This window comes from Cornus florida, unplaced genomic scaffold (assembly GCF_030987335.1).
Source record: "Cornus florida cultivar Cherokee Brave unplaced genomic scaffold, ASM3098733v1 CherokeeBrave_3.0.0_Hap2_Chr07, whole genome shotgun sequence".
Taxonomy (NCBI): Eukaryota; Viridiplantae; Streptophyta; class Magnoliopsida; order Cornales; family Cornaceae; genus Cornus; species Cornus florida.
Genome location: NW_026775577.1, coordinates 29,160,005 through 29,178,275, shown reverse-complemented (window position 1 = coordinate 29,178,275; position 18,271 = coordinate 29,160,005). Strand labels below are relative to the sequence as shown.

The window sequence follows — 18,271 nt, the reverse complement described above, 5'->3', positions numbered from 1 at the left end:
TTATCATTTACTTCAATACAATATGTAATTTCTCTCTCTTATTTATAATATGATATCAGAGCCAAATGTCTAGAGTTCAAACCTCACCGATACCCTAATTAAAAACATTGAAGCACTTGTTAGACCGAAAGAAGGTCACACATGAGGGGGCGTGTTGAAAGATATACATATTAAAGTTGCACCCTCTCTAACAACTTAAACTTTTGAAGTAGATGATTGTTAACATGATATCAAAGCCATCCTCTTTTTAATTTTCTGTTTTTAATTTCTTGGTAGTATTTCTTCAATAAACATAGCAAGAACACATATTCTATTTGGTGTCGAAAACAAGTCATTAACACGTGAAAGATCAGACTCGATCTGACTTAAAGGCATTACGTTTCATAGGCTTCATTTTTCTTCTAAGTTATCACTTGTTCTCCATGCCTTATTCAGATATAGACTGGGCATGAGACCCCACAGATCGTCGTTCCACCATACGCTTTTATTTCTTTCTTGGTGATTCACTTATCCCTTAGCGCAACAAGAAACAAAGTGTGATTGCTCGTTCTAGTACGAAAGCTGAGTACAGGGCACTTGCTAATACTACTTCAGAGCTTCTGTGGTTGCGTTGGCTCCATCAGGACATGCATAGGAGTTTTTTCATCCATTGTCACTCTTATATATTGTGATAATAAGAGTGCAATCCAAATTGCACACAATAATGTTTTTCACGAGCGCACCAAACATATTGAGATCGATTGTCATTTTGTTCATCATCATCTTCTTCAAAAGACCTTACAGTTGCGGTCCATTAATTATTTCTCATGATCATATAGTAGATATTTTCATCAAATCGCTTCCGCCAGGCCGCTTCAAGGATCTTGTTTCCAAACTCAAGATGACTTCATATAACCCACCTTGACTTTGAAGGGGCTGTAAGAATATATTGTATACTAGGGTCAGGGTTAGGGTTAACCGTCTTCGATCACCAACCCTTGTTACCATATATAACATTACCATTTAGGGTTTACTTGTTCACCATACATAACATCTCCTATATAAACCCGTCTGGTATTCATTATCATTTACTTCAATACAATATACAATTTTTCTCTCTTATTTCTAACGGTCACCTCATCACTTGTGTAAAACAATTCAATATATAAACATTGTGTAAAATAGTTCCATAAAAAACAAAATTCAAACCAAATGAGTAGTGATACAAATCTGGAAAGTCTCGAGATATGCATCACAAACGATAATTTGGCTCCCTCGTAATATATTATATATATGTGTAGTTAAGAGTGATGATCTCTTGCTAAACCCGAGCAAACAAATTCATCCACACCAAGTGACGTGTGTTTTTAATGATAAACCACTCGCAATAGTATGAATCCTTGTAGGTAGGGCTATGCTGAGGGTGTCGAACCTCAAGGACTGTGGTGGATTGTTAAGTATAAAATTAATCCTAATTTAATTCAAGAGAAAGATGATTATTTTGTTTAACTATAAGTAATTAAGTTTCAATAAAACTGAAAATAAACTAAATTATTAAGTCTTGAGATCAAGGGAAGAAGAATTTAGGGATTGACTTCACCGCTAGCCTCAAAACATGCTCAATTGTTTCAACTATGGGGAAATCCAAACTTATGTATATTCGGGAATCAATTGGCTACAAGCACACTTTAATTCAATTAAGAAGGCATATATGAATAAATACTAAGCCATAACTCATCTTCGGTTGGCACGAATTGTCTACCTAACTACTCTAATCTAGGGTGCAGTATAACTCGTCTTCCTTAAGCATGAATTATCAAAACATTCATTCATACATATTCAATTAAGCACCATTGCATGATTACTACTAAACTGTTAAGAGAAGCCCTTAGCCGCCAATCCCTGATAATAAAAATAGTTTAAATTTGATTAAAGCAAATTAATTCTAAGACAAGAGATCAATTTCATCAAAAACTAATTATTTTTATTAAAACTCAATTGCTTAGTACAACTAAGTCAATCGCTTAAAATCATGCAATCAATATACATATAAAAATCCCCAAAGTTAAGAACAACCAAACCATACTACTCGGACAGGGTTACATCAATTCCCTAAAAGAAGATTTAGCTACTCATGGAGAGGAAGGATATCATTATTGTTAGTGTAGAAGCCATCTCCATGGACAGCCAATTTGAATTTTCAATCTTCAAAACCCTAAAAGTCACCATAAGGTAGGAAAACCAGGAGAGAGAAGAGAGAGAGATCTTCAATATGTTTTCTCATCTTCTTTTATAGTGGAGATCGAGTCCTAATTCCCCTTGGATGGGCTTTACAGCTTTTGGGAACAATTAGGTCCATATAGGAACAAAAAGGGGTGATTTTACATCATTCCCGCATCTATTTTTAACTCCAGGCAAAATAGAGCTCGAGCCGTGTCATTAGCGCTCGAGCCCTTTAAGCAACGTTCGAGCGCTATTGATAGCGTTCAAGCCCTAAATCCCATACTTAGCCACATTTTCGCCAAAATTTTTTGAAGCATCTTTTTCCAGACACTTAGCCAATTTTTTAGAATGGCGCTCGAGCCCTATTTTCAACACTTAATTAGTTTTTTTTAGCAATTTTTTTTAAAGTTATAACGCTATTTTCACTTGTTTGGAGTACGAATCTCGAAATTTCTATTAGACACCGAAATGACATAATTCAAGTCTTCTTTCCTGAGACATTGAGTTTTCCCAAATTTTGATTAAAATGTTATGCCCAAAATACTAAAACAGGTCCATAAATTTTCTTTCCAGTTGAGTCCCGAATTGATCCGGAAAGCCCCGAACATCTCCTTAAGTACCAGGAACATCACAATAAGCTTTAAATATATGGAATTGACCGTTTCTTTGGGTAAAAACCTATGAAAAGCAAATAAATAAAAATAAACATAAGAACCGAATAAAAGTATCACTAAAGCATTAGCATATGCACGTTTATGGACTCGAATATGCAATATTCATCGCTTATCACCATCCATGGTAACGTTTAATGTAAAGAAGGTAGTTAAAAAAAAAACATAGTAATCAGATTCAATCATCGATGTACATGGTGATGATGTGGATGAATTTTTTACTCACCAATGAGCAAAAGATTATTTCCTGTATAATAATATAATATGTATATTTATAACAAAGTTTCTCATGTATAATACAAAAATACCTTTTATATATGATCTTTTGAAACAGATTGAACTTTTATAATTAAAATTTGAAAGTAGTTGGGTTTTATGATTTTAACATTTACATAATTTACATGCACAATGTATTTTCTTCCAAAAAAAAAAAAAAAAACCCTTCGATGGATTGCAGTCCGTGAGCCCCACAGGCCCAAATACTAGTTGGGCCAGGTCAAGTCATATGGTGACAACAATCTTCTAGCTTAAGGCATTCTTTGAGTTTGTAATTTGTACTCTACCCATTCCACATCACTGTTGAGGACCTCATGAGTGTCATCAAAGTATCCTCTCTGGATATATTTTCTCATGTTCCTCTACGTAGGGCCAGCCCTGAGATTGAAAAAATCTCGAAAGACCCTAGGCGGACTTAAATGTAAGGCCCTCTATACATAAATTTCACACGTGCAAATTTTTTATTTTATAAAAGTGCGAATTTTTCATTAAAGTAAATGTGACCGTTTTGCATTTTAAGCTGCAAAATTATCAATTAAAGTGCTCAAATCAACTCTTTCCAACACATCGTTTTCAATAGACAAGATAGTCGATCGATTCAATCTCTCTTGTGTCATCATCGACCACAGGTAAGATTTATTTTCGAGGACCTCTTTCAACTAATAAATCTCTCATTTTTTTATCAATATCTTTCTAATTTACTATATCATTAATATTCAAAGGAAGATTATCATTCTCATTCATATATTCTTCATTTACCAAATCTTCAAGTTCATTCACATTTTCTTCATTTTGATTCTCTTTCCTATCTTCATTCATTAAATCTCCATGTTCATTAAGATTTTCTTCATTCCTATGTCCTTAATTCAACAAATCTTCAACTAAACGCTCAGTTTGTGCATTGTTACTAAAAAACTTATGAATAGCGTCATTTTGAGATTGAATCAATTGTTCTTCTCTTTTTTTGAATTTCTTGATACATTTGCTCTTTTTTTTTTTTTTTTTTTTTTTTTTTTTTTTTTTTTTTCCTAAAAATCTTTGTGTCTTAGGCTTGTGCCTTGTGGGATCTTATTAAGTCAGATATGAACTATAAAATAACAGCACAAGAGGAAAGGCAACACCACATGTCAAACCGAGAACTGATATACGAAAATAAAATTATTTGCATTAGTACTAAATATTGAAACACAATGAATAAGACATTAAAGGTCAAGTGGATATATAAAGACTTACAAAATTCGATAATCAGTTTCATGTTGATAACAATTGATATAGATTTAAGTTCATCAAAATAATTTTTTTATTTAAGTTCATCAAAATAATTTTTTGGTTTAAGATTTAAGTTCATCAAAATAACTACTTGAAGTCTTGAAGACTTGAATTAGAGTTCATCAGAAAACTTACGGTTACAATGTTCAGTGTCCAGAAGAGAGAGAGAGAGAGAGAGAGAGTGTGTGGACAGAGTCACAGACGAACAGAGAGCGAAGGACAGAGGAACTGAGTCTTGAACTTTAATTTTTTGAGGAAAAAAAGCTTATGCCTGTTCACCGTTGCAGTCTTGCTGCTCTTGTAGGGGAGACTGGAAAGAGAGAATGAGAATTTGGATTTGGATGGAGGCAAGGTTCAATTTTTCAAGTGATATGCTTGCCCTAATTTTATTTATTTATTTATTTATTTTTTGAGACCCCTTTTTGTTACATTTGGTTAGACTTTTTTTTTTCTATTTTTTGGTAGCCCATCATTCCTGAGGCCTTTTGCTGAGGTTATAATTTTTTTTTTTTTTGGTGGCCCAACATTCATGGGCCTATAAATTTTGATTTACTACATTTGGTTATAATTTTTTCTTTTTTGTGGCCCATCATACATGGGCCTATAAATTTGGAGGCCCCTTATATTCTGAGGCCCTAGGCGACTGCATTGGTCACCTTGGGCCAGGGCCGGCCCTGCTCTACGATGAGCAGATTTTATCACTAGTAATAAAATGAAAAAAATTGTTATTATAATGATAAAATTTTATTTGTTTAAATTTCGTTACATTTACTTATAAATTATAGTACCAAATTCGACAGCGCTGAAATTTACCAACGTGACTAAAGAAAATTGTTTATGCAATGAGGTGAGGGCGCTCATACATCACATCTTTCCTAGATGCAAAAGCTTCTATTCCCACCACCACAAACAATTTTCTTTTTTAAAGATTAATACCTGATATTGATTTATTATTAATCTAATAAAAATCTTGAGAAGATTTAACACATTTTTGTATATATATATATATATATGATTTGATACTAACTTGTCATCACACAAGTTAATAAAATTCCAAGAATAGTAGTTTCTATTTAAGGCAATCTCAGAAGGTGTTCAACTTTCACAATACTTTCAGATATTAGAAACATGGGTCCAAGTTATTTACCCCAATAAATAAATAAAATAAAATAATAATAATAAAATATTCGATCCAAGTTGATGTTCGTTGTTAGATTAATTTCTAAAAGAATATCACAGTTTGACTTATGTTGATTATACTTGTAAAAAATATTTTTATAAAATAAAATTAAAGTAAAAATACATTAACCACCTCTCAACTATTGACTTGTTGTAAAATGCACCCCTTAAGTTATTAATTGTTGTAATTAGGCCCTTCAACCACTGAGTGACTAAAGTCTAACCTATGACCATTAAATGAGCTAAAATTACATATAAAAAAAACCCTTAAACTTCTTGTCTCATGTGCTCTGTAATTTGATTTTTGCCTAGTTTTTTTATTATTATTATGATTATTATTATTTTATCTTAATAGATAAATCTTGCGTACCTCCGTCCAATAAAAAACTCCAAATTTCAACCTTTCATTTTGAACAAAGAAAACTTGGGCTAAATCATGTAGCAAGCAAATCACTGTTCAAATGATGAAGGTTGGTGTAGGAAAAAAAAAATGGTTTGGTAAATATTAAAACCTTAGATGCCGAGGGCTTCCTCATCTTCTCAATTACACAAAAGAACACTTTTCAAACACTTATTTGCACCATGCTCCTCTTTATTTGATCTTTCAACTTGGGTTCGAGTACCATGGTATATGGTACAAATCTATCATTCAAACTTAACAGTCTAATCGAGTAATTTTTATTTATTAGAGCAAAGTGCAATAAACCTCTCAACCATTTGCGTTTTAAAATAAATTCCTCCCGGACTAATTTTTTGTAAAAAAAAATTCCTCCAACTATCCAAGAGGGGTAACATAGTGAATGGGAGTGGATGAACAAAAAAAATTGAGACGAAAATGCCACTATTCCTATTATATAGGAAAAATTGCACAAAACCCCCATCTACTTTGAATTATTTGCAAGAAACCTCCTTGAGCAAAAAAGTTCACATAAAACCCCCTTAACTATCCAATTTGTTGCAAAGTGATGTTATAATGACTAAAGTGACTCCTGATATAAATTTAATAAAATGGTGCTCCTTAATATTAAATTAAAATTAATACAAACTCATTTTGCATATTGTTATTATAAAAAAAATGATTCGCTAAAGCAATAAAATTTAAATCACAAACAGATAAAATTTAAATCACAAAAAGTATGATTAGGAGCAAGAGCGCGTGTAGAATGTGAGAGTAGGAAAGCGCGGAGCGTGAGAGTACCATATATTTAAAAGAATCAGGTGACTTAGGTACCAGCTTCAGTAAATGGGCCTAGGTAGGATAGGACTACATCACTGTGTAAACATAGAGAGAGAAAGAGATGGGCCTAGATAGATGGGCTATAATTTCACAGATAATGGCCCACTTTTTACTGTTTCCACTGGGAAGGTTTGTTTTTTTGCACCCACAATTAAAGGATCACATTAGGTGATTGGACCCATTTGGAGATGGGTGAACCTGTTGTGATCCTGGTCTGGTGCCTTTTGGGGTGCCCTCACTTGTTTGATACCAAAATGTACGTACCCATGTTCATGGTAGGGTGCACACTGATGCAGTTCAAATCATGATTTGATCTTAACCAATTTAATTTGCACGGATTGGTTTGGTTTTGAAGGCAAATCCATTTGATTACGGATTGAATTTTAGTAGAATCGGTCATAATTAAACAAAGTTTTTTTTTTTTTTTTACAGTTTTCTAATTTTCAATTCTTTGAAAACATAAAACTGTTTTATGAGTGACAAATTAAATACGTTTAACTTACATTTTGCCCTAATCTCTCTGTCGCATGGCCCACCTAAGGACGCGCTTCGCCCTCCGTACCCACTGCAAACTCACCAAACTTTCATCGATCAAATTATTGAGGTAGATCATACTTATAGGTTGAATTCAATGACTGAGATGTTGAAGTTGTGTCTAAAATACCAAAATGGCTGTTGATTTGTATTACTATGATGTTAACATATAACGACCTGAAAATTACAAAAAATTGTTAAAGATTCTCTCAATATTTTTATGATTTAACAAATAAATAAATAAAAATTGTGGTGTGCTTTAAGATTTTATCCCATGTCGGGCAGTTTTTCAATTAGTTAATAGTATTATTTATACATCTAAAATGTATTTGAGTTGGAATTATATTAACCAATTTTAAGGGCAATAAATATATATATATATATATATATATATATATATATATATATATATATATATTACTAGAAATTTTTGGATAACCATTGTCTTAGATCCGAGTGCTAAATTTGGAACTTTAGAAAGTTGGTTAGAAATTAATTATAGTTTTTTTTACAATAACTTAACTTCTTTTTTTTTATAAAAAAAGTAACAATATAGTGTGGGACATGATAGATTTCACAAAACATGGAAGGCTAGTCCTCCTCATCCTCCACACCTAGGCCATGGATTTTACTCAAAATCAGAAAAAACTACTGGTTGTAGTCGCACTTCTAGTAGAAACTTGGCTGAATTATAGAAAATAATTAATGGTATTGTTGGTATTCAATTTCTTAGGACATCTCATAATCCATCATCCAGCACATGAAAGGTCCACGACGAATAATTTGTTCCTGTCAAGATAATATCAAGGAATATTTGTATGTAAGCCCAATGGGCTAAGGCCTGCGCTGACAAGCCCAGGCCCATTGTTCACACACTCATAGTCTCGAACTGTTTTTTGGCCCTTTTGGAGGGGTATATATGGCATTTTGCAAATTACCACGGTCAAAAAATATCTTATACCTGGAAATGTAGGTGCAATACACGCGCCATAGAAACAGAGTGGTGAGAAAGAATGGTCCACAAATTTGAGGCACTGTTTGAGAAGGGCATTCACCACTATAAGAACAAAAGTGGCAAATGGTGGGCCTATCCCGTACTCTTGGATTGGACATTTCTGGAAAGTTTTTCCTTTTATTGCCATTATTCCCTTTTCCCTCTTCTGAGACCAACCCTCCTACTGCCCTTCTGCATCAACCCTGACCCTCAATAATTCTCACCTTTATCCCCAAAATACCCCTCCATATTCCCCCTTCTTACCACTCCCCCCTCCCAAATGGTAAAAACAAGGTGAAACATGAATGAACATGTAAGTTGCAAATGTCATCCTCTTGTACCATCAAAGAGAAATAAATAAATAAATAAATAAATTTAAAAATATATATATTGGATATACCATGTCGGTGAAAATAAAGAGAAGATATTAGGTGTGTCAATTGATATGTTTACTCAATAGCAACTGAGTATGTCAGTGATTAATACTTTAACTCAATGAAAAAGCACTATACCAGTATTTTATTAGCATGTTTTACCCGTGGGGGAGAAAATTTGTATAAATTTGTATCTATTGAGTGAACATATAATTACATGGTATGTATAACACACATGAGGTCTAGAATAAAAGGGAGGTGAGTTGTGAACTAGTGAATGAGTGAGAATGAAGGAATTGATATAATCAACTTGTAGACAATAGCTAATAATGGTAAGAGAGTAATTAGTCATCCTTTTAGACTTTGCCTGTCCATTTCTATTATTTGAGTAATATATATACCATACATATCTAGAGAGAGAGTATGCTTTTCGATTCGGTTAACGTGGGAAAGTTATTTCTTAGAAAAAGATAGTTCTTTCACGCCCATTTTCTTCCATTCAACAACTAATCAGAAAATTAATTAAAAAACACAAAAAATAAAAAATTATAGATTTTGAGTATCAGTAAAGTAGAAAAGTTGAAAGAAAGAGAGCGAGGGTTTAATATACAGGCCAATATATTCTGACACATATATATATATATATAGATAGATAGTGAGAATGAATGAAGTTAATGAATGACTAGCTAAAAAAGAGAAAAAGTAAAAGAAAAAAAAAACGAAGAGTTTAGAGAGAGGAGAGAGGAGGAGGATAATAAGCTATGGCTGCTGCTTTCGGCTAAGCTTCCTTAAACTGGCCTCGTCTATGCCGTATTGGGTAGTTAGGGTTTTGTTGTTTTGAGTACTCAACTTACAGTTCCATTAAATCATTATTTTATTTTCCCATATCTATATAGGGAGAGAAAGTGGAGAGAGAGAGTCTATGGCCAAAACCCCAAAATTCTAGTTGTGATCATAAATCTAAGCTCGACCCAAAAATTATATTTCATTTATATCTATATATATGAGTTTTGGAGATCGCAATAGTAGAGAAATGTGGGATCTAAACGGCTCGCCGGAAAATAGAAACCATGATGAATCAGAAGTGTGTTCTTCGCCGGTGGACGGCGAGGACGAGAAGGGTAAACGGGTCGGATCTGCCTCGAATTCGAGCTCGTCTGCGGTGGTAATCGAGGATGGTTCGGAGGAAGAAGGAGACCGGGTCCAAAGAAAACGGAGCAGCAAGATATTCGGGTTCTCCTTTAATAACTGCTCGTCGGAGAGCGATCCGCCGGTGACCCACCAGTTCTTTCCGGTGGACGATCCATCGGAGCCGGGTACAGCAGCATCGGGCGGTATCGGTGTCGGTGCAAGAGGAGCAGCATGTTTTCCAAGAGCTCACTGGGTCGGAGTCAAATTCTGCCAGTCGGATCCTCGCATCGGAGCTGCCGGAAAATCCATAGAGTTTTCGCAGCCTCTGAAGAAGAGCCGCCGTGGACCGAGGTCTCGAAGCTCACAATACAGAGGTGTTACCTTTTACCGGAGAACCGGCCGGTGGGAGTCACATATATGGTTAGTGTAGTGCACACACCACACACACATAACTATATATTGATGAAGTATATATATATATTCATAATTTTAGCTAGGACTTGTTTTGATTTACTTGATACGATTCAATCTTTACATTTTTGTATGATTGTTTTTTATACAGGGATTGTGGAAAACAGGTTTATTTGGGTATGTTTCTGTTTTGTTTTTTTTTCTTTCTTTAATTTGGGAAAATTGATTTCTTTATGTATTTGGCTAAGATTATGAAGAAAAACAAGTTTTTTCTTTGTTTTTATTTTTTTATTCTGATATTTATGAGATGGGTTTTGTGTTTTTGATGTGTATAGGTGGATTTGACACTGCACAAGCAGCTGCACGGTAAGCTTGTAATTAATGTAACATTATTTTGTCTGTGAGAAAATGAGCAAGAAAAAGAAATTTTCTCAGGAAAATGTGAGACTGATGGGTGGGAAATGTTGTTTGTCAGTGCATATGATAGGGCAGCTATCAAGTTTCGCGGAGTAGAGGCAGACATAAATTTTAGTCTTGAAGATTATGAGGAAGACTTGAAACAGGTAGTGGAACTGTGTGAGAGAGAGAGTGAGAGAAAGAGGAGAGAGAGAGAGAGAGTCTTCTTTAGATTCACCTTATCTTCTACTGTACTGCCTTATCTTCAACAGTTTCATTTCTGATATGCTTTATTCTACTTTTTTTTTCTTGTATATATATTCATTAGATTCTTACAATGTTGTTGTATAAATTGTTACAGATGACTAACTTAACTAAAGAGGAATTTGTGCATGTACTGAGGAGACAAAGTACTGGTTTCCCAAGAGGAAGCTCCAAATATAGAGGTGTGACCTTGCACAAATGTGGAAGATGGGAGGCTAGAATGGGCCAATTCTTGGGCAAAAAGTAATAGTATCACATTCTCATCATCCCATTCTTTGTATCTATTTATTATATATAAGAATCATATGTGTCTCGCTACCCATCACATGTTATTTTCTTTGCTTCTCATCACTTTTATTAATAATAATACTCATTTTGAATTTGAATTTCACAGGTATGTGTATTTAGGTCTCTTCGATACTGAAATTGAAGCTGCTAGGTATGTTTCTGCACTATTTTTATTAATTTCTCGAATAATAAATCATTCTCAAACCTAACCGTCTAACCGAGAGTGCTGGTTCAGAAATTACTATCCCTTGGATGCAGTGAATCTCGGTTTGAATTTTCGTTTAGATGGCATTACATGTACTTGTTAAAAGTGGATTAAGTTAGGTTTTTTTGTTGGTTCTTGAAATCTTTGAAAAAGTGGATTTAGGTTTTTTTTTGTTGGTTCTTGAAATGTTGGGTACGTTTTTTTTTAGGGCTTATGACAAAGCTGCAATAAAATGTAATGGCAAGGATGCTGTCACCAATTTTGATCCCAGCATTTACGAAAATGAGCTCGATTCTAAGGGTAATTTATGAACATTTTTCCTTGATATATGAAAGATCATTTTACATACAAATTTTTTTCTTTTCCCTTTTATTTATTTATCTATTTTTTTGTTAATTACATACAATTTCAACTTTTATTAAATATATATTGGCCAGAATGTGCTGAGAATGGGAATGGGAATGAGGCAGGCCACAATCTTGATTTGAGCTTGGGCAGTTCAGCCTTGAAGCAAAAAAATCACGGTTTTGGGATTGACATCCAAAATGCAGCAATGGAACAGCATTCTTCATCTATGCCTTATGAATTTGATTGGCGTAGCCGCGGATTTATGCCCATGGTACATAAATACGGTTCTGTCCGGTTTAAATTTTGAACCTATTAGGTTAACTCCACACACACACACTAATGTAATATTTAATCCCCTTTTCATGTAAAGCAGCTTAATAAGAGTGATGTCCAAAGAAGAGATGGATACAATGAGACTGAAACTTTGCACATTCTTAGCCAAACACACCTTCACTCTCCAAGCTCATTGAAGAGTACCCCTAATGAAATGCAAAGATACGGGCAATTTGCGAAAGCCAGTGAGCCCTATATGCTTCACATGTATCCACCTCAGTTCGGCTCATCAAATTATCAGGTGGCTATTGATAATTAACACACATTTCATCATGTATGTACTCAAATAATTAGACTCTTAATTAATCGGCTCGTGACAGCATTATTATTTTTCTCAGATTCAATTTCCAAGCAGCAGCAACGGAGGCCAAATCATCAATGGAGGAGAGCTTTCTCTCTCTACAAGTAATCAACAACCGCGTTCCAACCCGCCGCCCCAATTGTTTGCAACTGCTGCAGCATCATCAGGATTCTCACAGCAGATAACTAGAAACCAAAACTGGCAACACAACAATGGGTTCCAATCTCTCATGAGACCCTTATAACCCTTTTTCATTTTTGGCTCTACTTTGCCTAGCCTCCTCCCTCTTCTAATATATGAATATATATATATATATATATCTCTCTCTCTCAAGGCTTTACATGTTTGTGAGCATGTATATTTCAATGCTTTTCCTTTGATCACTCCTTAAATTCTATCTATCACAAACACTAGCCATGTACATATAAACTAGAGTAAATAGGAGGAAAGGAAAGGAAAGGTAAAAAAATTTCAACTCTACAACTGATCCATATTATTTGGCTGTCAACTCTTATTTACTACTGCACCCCAATATGTATAACAATAGTTATTGTGGTTATCTAGTGAAGTAGCGTGTTACATTGTGACGTAATGTGTTGCATAATTGATTTAGTACTATTCAGGTCCCAGAAAGCAAACCTAGACTAGATGGTAAAATTAAAGTCAATAAAACATTCTTGATAAAGTACATCCCAAAATGAATTCTCTCCGGTGGAATAGTAGGGCATGTTTTGTCCAGTTCAGCACTTTACACAAATGTTGGAATGCTTAGCAAATATTTTAATTTTTCTTGTAAAGTACGTCCCAAACTTAACGGAACAAGAACATGATGCACCATTCATAGAAGGGGATTTTGTTGTGTTGTAACGCTACGACAGAATTAAACGTTTGTGCTGTAACGCTACGATAGAATTAAACGTACAAGACAGATATAGGGGAGGATATTGAATGGTGCTTCTTATGTGTATAAATGCAACTCGTATTGGTTAACTTACATTGACTTTGTTCGAGTCTGTTATACCGCGATCATGATCGATATTACGAATTATGAGTTTAAATATATATATATACACACACATACATGTACACACACTTTCATACGTACATTGTCTATAATCATGGCCTGTGGCAACAGTTACAGATGATATTGTAGTACCCAATCAAGTAATGGGATCTTTCAGAAATCTAGATTAAATTCTGGACTTGTTTTTGGGGAGTTTCATAAGATTTTAAATTAAGAGAAAGTGAAGGTATACAAAATGGGAGTGTTTTGGGAAATATCACCGGATGGTGATGAGTGGTCACCATCTTCTTTGTCCTTTGAATCAGTTCTCTTGCCCAAAAGTATTGAGCAATGCTATAATGACGAGAGGGACTTATCATATTAACCTAAAGCTTCGAAGGACACACAGATTTTGTGTGTGTGTGTGTGTGTCAAAAGGGTTTTAATGATTTGATTAAAAAATAAAAAATAAAAAGCCTAAAAAAAAGTAAAAAGTGGAGTAGGGTTTAGGAGAGAAATAGTTTTGAAAGTGAATCTGAATGGTGAGAGGGGCTTGTGGACCCCACTTGTTTGGTTCGGAGCTCCCGTCTCCGTATCGTAACTCATTAATTTATGGAGATATTTAGTATTGATTATCCCAACTCAATCTTATATAATATTGTTATCATAACTCATTAATTTATCTAGATATTTAGAATTGATTTTCCCAACACACACTTTTATAAAATGGTTTGAGTGACAATAATTAAAAAATTAGATGTGTTTTCATCATCACATGCGTCATTGCCAATTACTATATTAGAGGTTAGTACGCACAATTTAGGTTTGTTTATTTTTTAAAATAAAAATGTAATCCTTTTCATGTGAAATTATTCTTTGAATTAGTGAAAGAATGTTCTGGAAATCTAACACAGTATTACAATAATAATTTATAAAAAATATATACATATAGAAGAGTGAAAATGGGAGTGAAACTGCAAAGAGGACATTTTTCTATGTGTCATGTGGTTAATTATGTGTGTGTGTGTGTGTTTTTACACTTTTTTGGGTGTTATAATCCTTAAAAATAGGAGAAAAAGTAAAAACATAAGATGTGACTTGTCATTGTCAATGTATGTTCTACAACAGGAAGCTTGTACTCTGCTCAAAATGTCATTGAGTTGGTGTCGGTTGTGTGTGTTGTTCATTTAAAATAGGTAAAATTACATATAAATGGAGTCAAAGTTCCATATTTATTTAGAGGCTGAATCAAAGTTCTATATTTCTCTAAAATGGATTGCTGAGGTGGCACATGGTTTTTTTACTGTTTAGAAATTGTAGTGCCTAAAATACCCTTCCGCGAAGGTACTACTTTTTCTTCGAAGGTACTACTTTTTTGAACTGAAGGTACTACTTTTTGGTGTCCAGGTACCATGTTTTTTAAACACCCGCGAAGGTACTACTTTTTCTCTGAAGGTACTACTTTTTTAAACTGAAGGTACTACTTTCTTGAACTGAAGGTACTACTTTTTTGTTAGGGAAGGGCATTTTAGGCACCACAATTTTCTAAACGGTAAAAAACCATGTGCCACCTCAGCAATCCATTTTAGAGAAATATGAAACTTTGACTCAGTCTCTAAGTAAATATGGAACTTTAACTCCATTTATATGTAATTTTCCCTTTAAAATAAACAGCCTGCTTTAAATACAAAACTAATTATATGTACATTAATTGATTTTCTTCACAACTTAATTTCAATGTCTTTAAAATTGTGTTTCGTCATTTGACTTGGACTATAAAATTTTGATTCAAGTGCTTCAACCTATGAACTTTCCTTAAATTTAAAGCACTTTAATATTGCTATTTATTGAATCATACAATAGGTCAAAGTTCAACAAAGAGGTGGAAGCCATATGCCAGTTTTAGAATTAGCTTAAGATGTGGAAGAGTTCCTCGTCCTCCAAAATATGGGAGCTTTTGATATTGTTCTTTCATATATATTTTTTAATTATTAAAGGTTATCTTATTGTCGAGAATATTCGGAAATACCGAAAATATAGTACTCTCGGTGAAATGCTAATTTATTATTTTCTATAATTACGGTAAACATGGTGTTTCGTTGTCACTAGGGGGCCGAGATAGTTTTTTAACTTTTTTTTCATCATTAAGTAGGTTGCAACTTAATTACCAAAAAAAAAAAAGAAGGTAGGTTGCAACTCCTGGTGAATCGAAATTGGGCTTAAGTACAACCCAATTTTTCGTAAGTGTGGATACTGTTATTAAATTAGGGTAGATATCAGCCGAAAGTTTATAATCCCTGCTTAATTTGGACTGAACTTCCTGTACTTTCTCGTCATCTCAATACGAACCAAATCTGAATCCAAATTCCAACATGACTTATTTCTTGTACCTTTCACTTGATCTTAAATCATTTAGGTCAAAGGTTGGTTAGTGTTGCATGTTTATCATCCAAATTTTATATAGGATAAGATCTCTCTAACATTTTTTTTCACTCGAATTCTAATTTGTAAAGCTTTCATTGCAATCGAATCACCCCTGCCTATCCGGTCTTGACCCGAGCAGCTCTCGGGTGAGCACGCCCAGATGGGCGCTTGACATAATACCATATTATGGACTAGATTTACCTTTGATATCAACGATAATGAATTGGATTGAATGCTCGCCTTTTAACTCAAAAATTTAAACAATTAAGTAATACTGCGTATCCTTCTACGGATAGCAGATCGATCATTGTTATACGTATCTAACGTGGAACAACTCCTCTCCAACATTAAAAGCCTAAGATGACTTCTCAATTCGCCCAACCCCACTTCAGCTACTAACCAAGTAGCTTGTTACTTTGTTATGGTAAAAATGACAATTTGTTCCACCCATAACAAGTGACCCAAGGAGGTCAAACTCTATAGTGTTGCCACGCGCCTCCCATAAGGCGCGTGGAGACAAAAATCTGAAGGGAACAAAGTGACTCTGTCAAAGATAGATTGGGGACCATCTTCATAGATTCTTTCCTTTGCATAGGATCTACGAAACACTGTCACAACCATACAACTTCATTTTTTTTTCTCTGCACACAGACACACACATTCATGTCATAATATATACTATTTATTAAACATATGGTAGAGATAGAAAGTGGGGTGTGCCCACATACATGTTACATCTATGCGTGAGGGTCTAGGTCATTAATTAATTCAGGGCTAAAATTGGAGAGGATTGGTGAAAAATAGTAAATGAATGAAAGCAATGTAGGAATGGAATCATTTTAGAGGGGGGTAAAATGGGAATATGTTTGAGATTGCTTTTGGGACTTTAAAGATAGGGGTTTCCAAATTTGGAATTCCTTCAATGGTTGGGAACTGTTTGGAGTCTTTAATTTTTCTTTGATTGTAGCAAGAATTGTGTATGAAAACCTTGCTTGTTGTCTGTGGTGTGGACTAATCATGATGTGGTGATGAGAATGAATGGGACTTCACAATTGAGGCCGTTGAAGGCCTATTTGGGCTGTTGGTAATGGATCCTTTTCATCTCTCTCTCTCTCTATATATATGGGGAGTCTATTTTTGGTTTTGTTTTTTTTCACTAATTAATACCCAACTTTACATTATTTCTCAACCTCGCAAATCGAAGCATTTAATGGAACTTTGTTTGTGCATGTGTGTGAAAGAGTCAAGTGCTTTAAAGGGGCGAGATAAATACAGCTCCAACTACCACTGCAAGTGGAAATTAATGGTGGTTTGTTATGAATATTTTTTTTTATCTTTTTGGGACAAAAATATGAAGAAATAGAAGATGAATAGTGGGGGAAGGTTGGATTGACATTGGTTTTCATATTACCATTGTAAGTACAAAAATGAAGGGGAAAAGAAAAACCTTTTCATACCGAGCAGAGTTGAGTCCGAGCTCTTGATCTCGTTATAATGCTAAGTGAAGTCCGAGGAGCGCCTAATAAGATGTTTTGATTTCGAATTTATAACTATATATGGCAAGAAAGAACAGGTATTTGGTGTGTCTGGTATCAGAATCATCTTTGCACAGACGGCTCTGATGATTCAAGGCACGATACATCGGGCACACCGAATATATTTTCTTAGAGGAAGAGGGCCGTGAAGTGATATGCTGAAAATGATTTGAGTATTAAGTGTCAAACCCTAGAACAAGAATTATTATATATGATCTGATGTGTTAACTATTCTCTAACTGTATAATTATGTGCAACCACATTAGATCTTGTATTCTTGGTGTGAAAGCTTAGAGTATCCATGTGCATCTGCTTCTCCTGTCCTAAGAAGTGCTATCAAAACTTTCATTGCCATCTGATGATAAATTTTAAGCACACCAGACTTTAAAAAAGGGCCATGAAATTAATTAATCTTACTTCACTTAGTAACTATATATGTATGTGTGTGTGCGCGCGCGCGCGCAAAGTGGTGAAAGGCAATAAGCGTCTTTTCTTCGACATTATGAGGAAAAGACCAACCTGGTTGTTCTCTATTACAGGAATCTATGAAAAGCTAGACAACATAAAATACCCACCGACATGCTCTTGATTGGTTCGAATAATGCTAGAGTATGTGAAATGTGCTCTACATTCACTACAAAAATTATTATTATTATTATTATTTTTTTTTTTTTGGGTACATTCAAATATTACTAATCAACCTCTAATCTAATATAGAATGATATTTCCTCTTCAAAAGAGGAAAATTGAGAGTTTGAGTCTTACTATCTATGTAGCACCGATACGAATATGATACGATACGGATACGTTGACACGTCAAATTTTAAAAAAGTAAGACACGGGTATGGACACGGCTATATAATGATATAAATTTTTATTATTATACATGTATTCAG

At 34.2% G+C, this 18,271-nt stretch overlaps 1 protein-coding gene across 2 annotated transcripts; it reads left to right on the top strand.

Annotated features, from left to right (window-relative positions):
- The first annotated feature begins 9,162 nt into the window (after positions 1 to 9,162).
- On the top strand, positions 9,163 to 13,016 carry LOC132266909 (floral homeotic protein APETALA 2-like). Of its 2 annotated transcripts, none has more exons than XM_059767927.1 (10): positions 9,163 to 10,287; positions 10,430 to 10,455; positions 10,614 to 10,644; positions 10,754 to 10,841; positions 11,036 to 11,181; positions 11,333 to 11,377; positions 11,640 to 11,731; positions 11,869 to 12,050; positions 12,150 to 12,353; positions 12,451 to 13,016. In XM_059767927.1, exons 1-10 carry the CDS (start codon positions 9,740 to 9,742, stop codon positions 12,655 to 12,657), a joined length of 1,569 nt encoding a protein of 522 aa, XP_059623910.1. In that variant the 5' UTR covers positions 9,163 to 9,739; the 3' UTR covers positions 12,658 to 13,016. The 2 variants fall into 2 exon arrangements, with proteins under 2 accessions (XP_059623910.1, XP_059623911.1); XM_059767928.1 differs by having other exon boundaries at positions 9,165 to 10,287; positions 12,153 to 12,353.
- The last annotated feature ends 5,255 nt before the right edge of the window (positions 13,017 to 18,271 follow it).